The following is a 12,264-nucleotide window of genomic DNA, read 5'->3' on the forward strand; positions in this document are numbered from 1 at the left end:
TAAACTCGTGAAATAAGCAAGAATTAGACTGTACTTGCTTCTCCGAATGATGTATGCCGGAAGCCATTGGAAAGTGCAATTTCCCTGACTTTCGTACTTGGATGCTTTAAAAAAATAATCAGAATTCTTAGTGATCGTGATATCTGCATGAAAGACATTTGCGTTTTCGTAGTGGTATTCTGCAAGTGGTTCGACACACGGACTGTGCAGCTGCGGTGGCGTGTTTAGAGTTTATCGTCTATTGGTGGGTCCAACGTAAAGATAATCATTATTGACTGCATCGAATTTTACTGATGGACTTCGGGCATTGACATTTGATGTTTTTTTCCAGTGGGCGTTTCCACGATTCAGCATGTGGGGTATTTGCAGCAGAATGGTAAGAAATCGACCTTAATCGTTGAGCCCTATCGCGTTGTACTGCTTTCAATAACGTATCCTTTGTATCATTAACAAAATCATGTCTGACATTCGATTGATGTCGTGTTTGGTCTCAGTTGTTGGCACTTCACAGCAACATTTGTGCAAGCTCGCCGGTAGCACTTTTGGCTAGCACGCATGCTAATTGGGTAAAAGGTTATTTGTGCTTGTATTTGTTAGCCATTTTAAACTTCAGCTAAGCTAACATACAAAATGAAACGATAAAAGACTAAGCTTTTCACGTGTTTTGGGGTGTATTCTGAGTGTTTTTTGTTCTCTACATCGGAGAGATATTTAAAACGCAAACTAACTGAACCAATACACCAGAGGAGTGTTAACTGTGTTACATCATTAAAAGTAACAGAAAGCCTGTTTCCTCATTTGGTCGAGCCGTCCAAGGCTGTTTTCCTGAACAGTCAGTACTTGTAGTTCAGTGCCTCGTGAGAATTATCAAAACAATTTGAACAGGGTAATATTTTCTGTCAAACCAAGGGGACAAAACGTAGCATTCTTTTTATTCGTGTAATACAGCAAGACGTTTTCGTCACCGTTCTTTTATTATAAGCGCAGCTTTTGCCCTCTACAGGTGAAAATAATACACTCAAAATCCGTACTTCAAAGAAATCTTTGTATCCCCAAAAGCAATCATTGCACTTTTCATTTTTAGCTTCCATAATTAGGAATAAAACATTATGGGCGTATCTGTGGTGCCCAATAATATGTTGACCCTACTAAAAAATATATGTAAAATAAGCCATTTTAGGTCTTTGTTTATTCGACTATGTGGATGGAGAAAGGTGAGTTTTCCAGAATAACACATTGAGATTGTTTTCAATCATTGCTACTAGCTGACCTTTGTCAAGGAGATACAACTAATATTTATCCTCCAAAACCGGCATGACATATCAGAACTGAAATGTTTTTCTTTTTCATCTTCCAGGTCAAGGCGGGCGTTGCGAAACCCGGTGGCTTGGTCAAACCTTGCCACTTGGTCAAGCCAGTTTCGGCAACGCGGATATCTGGGAGATACTTGACCCACCAGAAGGGGCTGCCCACTTTGCCCGTTCCCCCTTTGCAGCAGACCTTTGAGCGCTACATCACAGCTCTGGAGCCCATTGTGGAGGTGGACGAGTTGATGCACACAAAAGAACTCGTCAATGACTTTCAGCAACCTGGAGGCGTTGGGGAAAGACTGCAGAAAGGCCTGGAGAAGAGAGCCAAAAATGCAGAGAATTGGGTGAGCATGCGCAAAAAAATAAAATACAGTAAAGTCTCGTTATATCGATATCGGATATATCGATAGTCCTGGTTATATCGATACTATTTCTATGCACGCACGGAGAAAATTACATGCAAACAGGGTCGGATATATCGATAGTCCCGATTATATCGATATTTTTTCGGATTCCCTTGAATATCGATATAACGAGACTTTACTGTACATTAAATGAATTGACCAAAACAGAGTGACAGCTATACTTTTTGGTCACTACTTGTTGCCATAACATTGCGTTGGTCTAATGTGTTGTACAAAACTATCAAGATATATTATTTTCAATATAATGGAATACATGTGGTGCATAAAGTTTCAGGTGGTTCATTGTGTCTTTGTAGTTGTCTGAATGGTGGGTGCAGGTCGCTTATCTTGACTACCGTTTGCCGGTGGTGATCCATTCGAGTCCTGGCTTGGTTTTACCTCGAATGAACTTCAGTGATAAGCAGGGACAAATCAGGTGATCACATTATGCTTTTGAAATTGACTCATTCTATCTGTTGTATTACGAGAGAGCTATGGTAGTTGGATATCGTGTCCACTATTTTTTTTAATCACTGTGTTATGAAGTATGGTTGTCAATATTTATCCACACCCCGATGGCATTTGGCCAATGACTTTGGAAAAAGGTCGAGTTGTACACTATAATTGAAATTATTCACAATGTGAAGCATCCATGTTTAAAGGACAACCGACGTCTCCGGACAAGTTGTGTCCATAATTTGTAAAATGGCTTCAAATGACTTCTACTGAGCGTATTTTAATAAGATTCCACCGTATATAGCTATATTTTACGTTTTAAGACTTGCGCTGAATATTCAGGAAGTCTTGTTTTTGAGTTGGTGACGAGTCCGTACATGACGTCACTAAAGGACCGCCCCCTGACCGTAAAAAAGTCGCATTGTAGCGGTCCTTCCATCACGTCAATGTATTTTGCTGTACTGTTTGGTTTGAAAACCTTGTGTTGCACCCAAAAGCCGCCAGAAGAGGGCGTCCAAGCTCCATGGAAAGAATTTATCACCCTGTGGAAACGGGCTGATTCATTCCTCACAACAGCGGTGGCCATTTTAGGGTGAGACATTCCCCCCACCCGTTTGCCTCAAAATGACACGGAATAAATTCTTTAATTGATTGCAAACATGTATGCTTTCCTCTTCAGAACTATTTGAATCATATTCATAACTGGATGTGTAAGAACAAAGCATATTCTCCCTATCTGAAGCCATTGTTTTGATTCTCCAGCAATGCAAGACGTCGTGACGTCACGAACTGGGTGCGGGACTTTCTGAAAATGCCAATTCACAGCTCAATTTTTTGCAGATTTTGGACACTTTAAGTCATTTTTATTGGTGTTTTGCATTTGAATAAAAATATCATACTGCGTGTTTTGGGTATTTCAGATGCTATAAAACGTTTTTCTGATGTCAGTTAAGAAACAAAAAAGTGACGTCGGTTGTCCTTTAAATATGTTAACTGATAAAAATATGCTTGTCCATTTTAACGGTCTATTATTTATCTTCGGTCCACAGGTTTGCTGCCAAACTGATTGCGGGCGTTTTGGAATTCAAGACAATGATTGACAAGTAAGGACATGTCTTAAAGTCCTACTGCATTGTTGCAGTTTTGTATCACTACAAAACAGTGAAAAATTACATTGAAATTGTTCTAATAATTTCTCTGATAAAATAAGACATGGCTATGTCTTTATTTGTTCTTTAAGATAAACATACTTTATTCACAAAGCGCTTTCACAAGAGCTGCGGTGGTCGCCCATAGAACATTCCTAACACATAAAATAACTAATGACAGGTAAAATGAATACCCGGATAAATGCTGTTGTCCTACTGCAGCGAGACAATCCCGGTGGAGTACCTGGGAGAGAAGCCGCTGTGTATGAATCAATACTACGAAGTGCTGTCGTCCTGCCGTATCCCCGGTTTGAAGAGAGACGCTGTGGTGAACCACGCCAAAAGTTCCAGGCCCCCGAAACATATCACCGTTGTGCATAATTTTCAGGTGAGGAACCAAAATGGTTTCTGGGTGATGTTAGATTATTTGATACAAGACGAAAATAATATCCTTCTTATACAACATGAAAACAGATTTTTTGGGACAGTATTTGCAAAATGTGTTGGTTTTAATCAAAGCTACAACGCAATTTAGCCCTTCAAACAAAGGCGCTGATTTGAACTCATTCGCTGCTATTTTTGAATTTATTCGGGAATTGAAAAGTGTGACGTGGAGCGCCATTCTCAAATTTGTTTGGGTTTTGGTTTACCTTGCCGATAAAGCGCTGGCCGGACCTCTGGCATTTTTTTCCCCTTCCACGAGGGGGCAGCATTTTCCTTTTGTAAGTGCTTTTTTCCAGTTTCAACTGTTGTTAAATTAAAGCGTTATATAAACCAATATGTATTGTATTGTATTTTGTACAGCTGCCACCATTTTAAGCTCAGATACCACCAGACCCATATAATTTAGGAATTAACAATTTTTTTCTGATGAAAGAAGAATCTTGAGGTTCTAACGCTGTACTGAATGTTGATGTCATCCTAAAACACAATATTCTGTGAGTCCTGCAATTTGAGTGACAATGACAAAAACCCTGGCACTGGAGTGGACACATTTTTGCACATTAGCAGTGAATGAGTTAATATCTCGATTTGATGATGCTATGGCAGCAATATTAATACAGGAAGAATTACGTAATTGCTACACTCTAAATAACAAGGTCTTTTTTTTGTTACCTGATGTGAAATGTAGTTCTTCGTGCTGGATGTTTACGACGGTGATGGAACACCGCTGAGCACCGAACAGCTCCGCGTTCAGCTGGAGCGGATCTGCGACGCCTCCACGACCCCCAACACAGAGCCCGTTGGCATCCTCACCACCCAACATCGCGACACCTGGGGCAAGACTTACGCTGATCTCATCAAGGGTAAAATATCAAACACCTGGATACCAATGTGGAGAAATTAGCATAAAATGGCTAACGTGATGCTAACCTCATCCTTTATTTGTTCATTTAGATCGGACCAATAAAGAATCTGTGCTGGCTATTCAAAGGAGCATATTCACGCTGTGTTTGGACGGGCCGATGCCTGGAGTGACAGAGGATGCTTATCGCAGCTGCGCGGCTGTGCAGATGTTGCACGGAGGCGGTAGTTTGTGGAACAGCGGCAACCGCTGGTTCGACAAAACACTGCAGGTGACACGCGACTCTCAAGCCATTCAAGAAAAACTTTGTGATTGGATTGGATTAGCCTTTATTTGTCTCGCAGTGGAGAAATTGACATTTCACAGCAGCAAAGTGATGGAAGGAACAGGAAAGGAAAGTAAAGGAAGAAGTAGAAAAACAAAATACAGAAGCTGCTGTAAAGGCAGCCACTCTCGCGGTGCCACCTTGAAGTAAAAAAAGAACTAAATAACGAATAAACACAGACAGTAATTAAATCTTAAGCACTTTCTGCACCTTCTTTGTTGTACGAAGCAGTTGTAGATGAAAGAGGAGAGGATCAAAGCGTCCTTTTCACCAGTGGATCAGGGACGTCGTGGTGAAATGTGCACGTATGCTACAAGCTAAATGTTGAAAGCAAACACAAAGCTACAGACCAAAAGAGATTGTCTCACATCTGTCCCACGTAAATCCGCTTCAATTCCAACCTGCGTCCGTTTGACATGGAAAGTGTGTTGGGCATCTGAAATGTTTGTTGTCAAAAAGAAAATTGTTTGTTTCAGTTCATTGTTGGGGAAGACGGGACCTGTGGGGCCAACTACGAGCATGCGCCAGCGGAAGGCCCGCCCATCGTGGCTCTGATTGATCACGTTGTGGAATACACGTAAGTCGTTTTCTGTCATGAAAACAACACGGGAGGTTTGCGTGTACAAAACCGACATGTGACTTATTGAACTCGAGCCAAATTGTGGGAGATGCAGATTCAGCAATTGAATTCCGTTTCAAAACAGGAGGAAGCCAGAGATGGTTCACACGACAACCGCGCCTTTACCGATGCCCAAAAAGCTCCACTTCAACATCACCCCTCAGATCAAGAAGGACATTGAAGAGGCCAAACAGAAAATAAACGAGTACGCGCTGCATTTTCCAACTTTATCAATCATGAATTCACATTAACTCATTGACTGCCAGACGATGTGCAAAAATGTGTCCACTCTCGTGCCAGGGTTTTTGTCATTATCACTCAAATTCCAGGACCCACAGAATATTGAGTTTTATGACTACATAAACATTAAAAACAGCGTTAGAAACCTTAGACTTTCTTCTTTCATCGGAAAAAAAGTTAATTCTTAAAGGACAACCGACGTCACTTTTTTGTTTCTTAACTGACATCAGAAAAACGTTTTATAGCATCTAAAATACCCAAAACACGCAGCATGATATTTTTAGTCAAATGCAAAACACCAATAAAAATGACTTAAAGTGTCCAAAATCTACAAAAAATTGAGCGCCGAATTGGGCATTTTCAGAAAGTCCCGCCCCCAGTTCTTGACGTCACGCCAAGACGTCTTGCATTTCTGGAGAATCAAAACAATGGCTTCAGATTCGGAGAATATGCTTTCTTGTTACACCTCCAGTTATGAATATGATTCAAATAGTTCTGAAGAGGAAAGCATACATGTTTGCAATCGATTAAAGAATTTATTCCATGCCATTTTGAGGCAATATTGGGGAGAAACGGATCACCACAAAAGAGGGATAAAATGGCGACCTCCTGTGGCCACCTCCGTTTCCACAGGCTGATAAATTCCTTATATGGAGCTTGGACACCCTCTTCTGGCGGTTTTTGGGTGCAACACAAGGTTGTCAGACCAAACAATACAGCAAAATACATTGACGTGATGGAAGAACTGCTACAATGTGTCTTTTTTTCGGTGTGGGGCGTTCCTTTAGTCACGTCACGTACGGACTTGTCACCAACTCAAAAACAAGACTTCCTGAATATTCAGCGCGAGTCTTAAAACGTAAAATATAGGTATATGCGGCGGAATCTTTTAAAAATACACTCAGTAGAAGTCATTTGAAGCCATTTTACAAATTATGGACACAAATTGTCCGGAGACGTCGGTTGTCCTTTTAAGTTATATAGGTCTGTAGTTATATGAGCTTGAAATGGGGCAGAATGTACAAAATACAATGCAATTTTGATTTATATAATACTTGAACAATAGCTGAAGGTGTAACAAAGCGCTAACATGGACAAAAAGGAAATGCTGCCCCCTTGTGGAAAAAAAATTGCCGGAGGCCATGGGCAGCGCTTTCACGGCACCCAAGCAAGAAAAAACAAAACCCTTGCAAATTCAGGAATGGGGCTCTGTGTCATATTTTCAGTCCCCGAAGATATTCGGGAATGTAAGCGAATGAGTTAACGAAAATCGCCTCGCTTTCTCCCGCAGGATGGCCGACGACCTGGACATGCGGGTTATTGTGTTCCCCCACTTTGGAAAAAATGTTGCCAAAGCCCACAAAATGAGCCCCGATGCCTTCATTCAGGTGGCGTTACAACTGGCCTACTACAGGTGAGCTGCACCAAAACCTCCGCCGTCACGATTGGAAGGTATTTCATCCATACTTGGTCAATCCCCCCCCCCCCCCAATTTTTTTATCCCCTTTTTATCCTCCGTTGCAGAATGTATCAACATTGTTGTGCAACCTACGAAAGCGCCTCCCTGCGTATGTTTAGACTTGGCCGTACCGACACGATCAGATCAGCCTCGAGCGCCTCCGCCGCTTTTGTCAAGTCCTTCGATGATCCAAACAAGCAGGTGTGGCGTTCTGACCTTTGACCTTCACTCTTCATGTTCCCAGCGCTCCTGCGGGAGCCGTCACTCGATTCCACTTTGTGCGTTCAAGTGTCGCTAAGAGCCACATTGTCATGGCTTTATTTCTCCCGCTGGGTAAAAAAAGTCTTAAGGGGTCTGCACGCAAAATTGAAAGAGGTATTCAGGCGTACTTTCATTGAACGGTGATGTACTTTCATCTTTGTCGTTGCTGCAGAACACGGAGAAGGTGGATCTCTTGGAGAAAGCTGTCCTAGCGCACAGGTCGTATACAAACATGGTGAGGGATTCCGTTTCCTGAGCTCAGTTAGCATTTGTCAATTCGCGACGGGAGTTTGGAATTGGCACGTGATGTAGCTGAGATAGACAAATTGAGGATGGCGTCCATTAAGAGGCGCGCGGCATCTACTCAGGGATGCAGCTTGGCGCCGCCCTTGCACCATTGACGCATTTTGACAGCCACTGGCGCCACTTTATAACTCCACTGCGCCATCACCGGCGCAAGTCTGGTACGATTAGCGCAATCTGCTACGTGATCTGTGTCACATAGACACACATGTGAGAAAATAGTTGAAGACGCAAATTTAGTTTAACAGCAATTGAAAATTCTTAGTTTTCCATCAGGTTTGAATTTTCATCGTCGGCCATCTTGCTTTACCGATATCGAGCCGTAATCACCTTGCATTTGTTTTGGTGCGTTCCAAAGTCCTTCGTAGAGGGCTTTTTTGTGATCCACCGGAAACCGCTGAAAGGAATAATCAAATATTCATTTACCCATGGTGCAGTGCAGTATTTACATCCAACATGGTGGATGGTTGCAATATCGAGCACGTGAACAGGAGTAAAACTCTAAAATACTTTAAAAACAGGCAGCAAACAAACACATTCTCGTTTTTTAATAAACAATGGAGGTTAGTGACCATTCGTTGCAGCAAACTGCTGTTAATAAGTCGAATTTGGTGGCTAATAGGAATGATTTCAGAACTGTTGCAGCACATCAGAAATCTTCAAAGTAAAGACATTTGTTGAAGTAGACACGAGTAAGAAATATCGTGCTAAATCTGTTCTTTGTCTTTTCTGTGATACCGTCAAATCGATTGTGTAGTAACTGAAGAAAATTGAAACTGAAAAGTTTTTGTTTGTTTTATGTATGAATAAATTATTTCACTTGTATGAAAGTTCTTGATCTATTACAAAAATAGATTTTACTCAAATGAGTTTTCATTTGTAATTTAGAAATATGCTATAATGAGTGTATGTAGTTTAAAGTCCATTTTGTATACTTCAGCAATCTCGTTAAATCAGACTCCCTCCATTTTAGAATTTGCCCCCCTTTTCAGACACAAGTTGGCCAACTGGCTCCCTTTTTTAATTTCCCGATGCATCCCTATGTACATGTACTTTACTTTGATATGGCTAACACTGGCGTCCCACAACCCGCGGCTCCGGAGCCGCATGTGGCTCTTTCACCCCCCTGCATCGGCTCCCTGCGGCTTTAGAAAATAAATAATGAGTATTTAATTTAATGTATATTATTTTAGTTCGTTCGATTTTAAAATGTAATTCTAAATTTGAAGATTATGGTGATTATAAGTACAAAATAAAACATTATTTTTTTTTTTCGCTCATAATATACGTCACAACCATCGACAGTGGACGTATATCCGGTCACAACCGCCAAATTGCGCACAATTTCTTGAATTTTTCGACCCACACGTAGGCCAACTATGGATAAATCTAAGAAAAGTGTCTGAAGAAAACAGAACGTTTAATGATACGTGGGCAGATTCGTTCGCCTTCACTGCTGACGAGACGGGTTTACTGGTATGCTTAATATGTAATGAGAAGTTAGCGTCTTTTTTTCGGAGTTTAAAATGTTTTTGTTGCGTGCAGAAATGTAATTTCGCTTCTCTGTAACAGTTCATTGATTCATAAATGCAACACACTATAGTTTGTTTATGCATATATAAAGGTAAAAAACGATGATGAAAAGATGCAGTGTTGTCTTCATTTTAAATGTCAAAAGGATTTTGTGGCTCCCAGTGTTTTCTTTTCTGTGGGAAATGAGTCCAAACGGCTCTTTGAGTCGTAAAGGTTGCCGACCCCTGGGCTAACAGAACTTTGTCTTCCTCTTCAGGCAATCAGCGGTCAAGCCATCGACCGACATCTACTGGGTCTGAAGATGCAGGCTGCCGAAGAAAAGATCACCGTTCCCGATGTCTTCAAAGATCCTTCCTATGCCAAAGCTTTACACTACCGTTTATCTACAAGCCAGGTAGACTTGGCATCAGGTTGTATTGTCTCAAATTAGGAAAAAAGATTTACAGGTGTGGGATCCATCCTTTTTTTTCTCCTTTGAGGGCTGCATCAAGAAAAATGGCACCCCCGAAATAAAGTACAGTGATAAAACATCGTACGAACGCTTTAGTTTACGAACTTTTCACCTTACGAACATTAAATTTGCGAGAATATAATCTTTGCATACAAACTAGTTTTTGGCAAACCACATGGAGCCAAACCACACGGAGCGCCACGGTACCTGGCGGACTAGTTTTCATCACCCCTTTCCTTGAGCGCATATGTGGTTTGTTATCAAGGATACTTTTGCTATTATGGGACGGAAAAAGACCCCACTACAGGCTCGTGTTAAGCCGAAGAAGACACAAAACAAAATTACGGTCGAGCAGAAGAAGATCATCGAGAAACACGAACGAGGTGTGCGTTTGTGTGACTTAGCGTCCCAGTACCAGTATGCTAAATCGACCATTGCTACGTGTGGCTAAGGGTGTTTCTGTGTTGTCTATGCCATGGTCTCAGGCAAATGAAGAGGTTGAAAAACTTCTGTTGATTTGGATAGATGAAAAGCAGCTAGCAGGGGACAGTGTGAGTGAGGATATTATTGCTGAGAAAGCACGGCAACTTCACTCTGATATCATCAAGAGGCAACCTGGAAGTTCGTCATCCATTGACAATGACCATCACAAAGGTCAATAAACAACTTTATTATACTGTACAGCTTATTTCTTTAATTACAATACAATAGGACATTTATTATACATAAAATAAGGTATATTTTGTGTAGTTTTAAGAAGGCTTATTTAGAAGAAAAGTATGTTTTATGGGGACCTCGAAACGGTTTATTCTCATTTTTAATGGTTTCTTATGGGAAATGAATTTTTAGCAGATGAACTTTTCCCCTTACACATACTTTCTGGGAACCAATTAAGTTTGTAAGCTGAGGTATCACTGTATTGTGAACATTTTGTCACCCAACATTCAGTTTCTTGTTTATGTGGGCTTCAATATCCCCCTACCCCCCCCCCCCCCCCTTTCCCTAAAAGGTGCCATCCAAGACTGACTGCGTGATGTGTTTTGGCCCAGTTGTCCCAAATGGGTACGGCGTGTGCTACAATCCCATGGAGGACCACATCAACTTTGCCGTCTCGTCTTTCAACGGGTGTCAGGAAACAAACGCGGCGCGTCTGGCTCAAGCCATGGAGAGCGCGCTGGTTGACATGAGGACACTCCTAGAACAAACACCCAGAGCCAAATTGTGATGTTTGGCATGTCTTCGCAGATACAAATCAGGTTTAGTGAGTGCAACAGGAAGAAAAAAAATGAAGGGTCCTCGTTTCACAGGTAATGAGTCCACATTTTTCAGAGATTTTTTCTTCATGAATCTTATGCAGCTCCTTTGCAAGTCAAATGATTGCGACTTTAAAAAAATATCAATCTCATCATAATTTAAGATAACTACGTCATTTAATGTATGTAGCCTGTCTGTGAACTGAAAATGAAAACAAGCACAGTCAACCATGAAATTCAAATGAGCAAATGAATGCCGGAATATATTGAATGTCACAGAAGCACTTTAACTTTCTGTGCGCTGCAGATAAATTATGCACTCATGGTCAAATATTAGCTTTCTTTCCCCTATCCCTGCTTAAACAGATTTTAGATATTCCTATTTGCCACTTTTAAAAGACTCCGTTGCCTTCGCTTGGTCCGAGCAGCGGAATGGCCAGTGACTTTTTGTTGTTGTTTGTGCGTGTAATAAAGCGGAATGTATTTTTGTGTGTTTATGGAAATTGTGCAAAAAAAACACATAACAAATTGTCAAAAATTGACCGCTGCTGTCTGACCATTTGTAATGTTTTATTATTCCATAAAAGCGGTGCACATACAGCTCCCCTCCAAAAATAAGGCCAATCATTGAGATTATTTTCTATTTTATCGGCCCTATTTATATATCCCTAATGTCCAGACATGGCGGCGCCGGACACAGCTATGATAGGTCCCTACTCTCAGGTTGGGGGGAGCAGAGGACCACTCCCTGTGGCCCCACCGATTGTTCCTACATTCCTGACTAACGACTGGCCTATTTGCCCCACTCCCACCGGTATCACCTCATCAGCCTTACGAATGTTGCCTAACCTGTTTTGCCTAAGCAGGCTATTGTATGAACGATCCAAATTGAACCTCACCCCACCAGACCGGTTTCATGAAAGATTTTGTTGTTTGATAAGAATCGCTTCTTTTACCCCCCTTTCAAACCATCTATGTTCTTTCGCTAAGATTTTAACCTCATTGTCGTCAAATGAGTGGTTGCTAGCTTTTAGTTGCAAATGTACTGCCGATTGAGGCCCACTTGTATTATCCCTGCGATGTTGATAGTCTTTTTTTTGAGAATTTGTTGAGTCTCCCCAATGTACTGCTCTTTACAATTTTCATTCTTACAATGTATTGAATAAACTACATTACTTTGTTTTTCATTTGGTAGC

At 41.3% G+C, this 12,264-nt stretch overlaps 1 protein-coding gene across 4 annotated transcripts; it reads left to right on the top strand.

Annotated features, from left to right (window-relative positions):
* Positions 1 to 53: 53 nt before the first annotated feature.
* crata (carnitine O-acetyltransferase a) lies at positions 54 to 12,255 on the top strand. Of its 4 annotated transcripts, none has more exons than XM_089020311.1 (15): positions 54 to 244; positions 332 to 376; positions 1,358 to 1,654; positions 2,032 to 2,150; positions 3,220 to 3,273; positions 3,541 to 3,706; positions 4,451 to 4,625; positions 4,717 to 4,895; positions 5,426 to 5,526; positions 5,654 to 5,773; positions 7,100 to 7,222; positions 7,333 to 7,468; positions 7,701 to 7,763; positions 9,621 to 9,758; positions 10,865 to 12,255. In XM_089020311.1, the coding sequence occupies exons 2-15, from the start codon at positions 353 to 355 to the stop codon at positions 11,000 to 11,002; spliced, it is 1,833 nt and encodes a 610-aa protein (XP_088876437.1). In that variant the 5' UTR covers positions 54 to 244; positions 332 to 352; the 3' UTR covers positions 11,003 to 12,255. The 4 variants fall into 4 exon arrangements, with proteins under 4 accessions (XP_088876437.1, XP_088876436.1, XP_088876435.1 ...); XM_089020309.1 differs by having other exon boundaries at positions 56 to 244; positions 10,825 to 12,255; XM_089020310.1 differs by lacking the exon at positions 7,701 to 7,763 and having other exon boundaries at positions 55 to 244; positions 10,825 to 12,255.
* The last annotated feature ends 9 nt before the right edge of the window (positions 12,256 to 12,264 follow it).

This window comes from Hippocampus bargibanti, linkage group LG18, assembly GCF_051943395.1.
Source record: "Hippocampus bargibanti isolate YZ-2025 linkage group LG18, ASM5194339v1, whole genome shotgun sequence".
NCBI classification, from domain to species: domain Eukaryota; kingdom Metazoa; phylum Chordata; class Actinopteri; order Syngnathiformes; family Syngnathidae; genus Hippocampus; species Hippocampus bargibanti.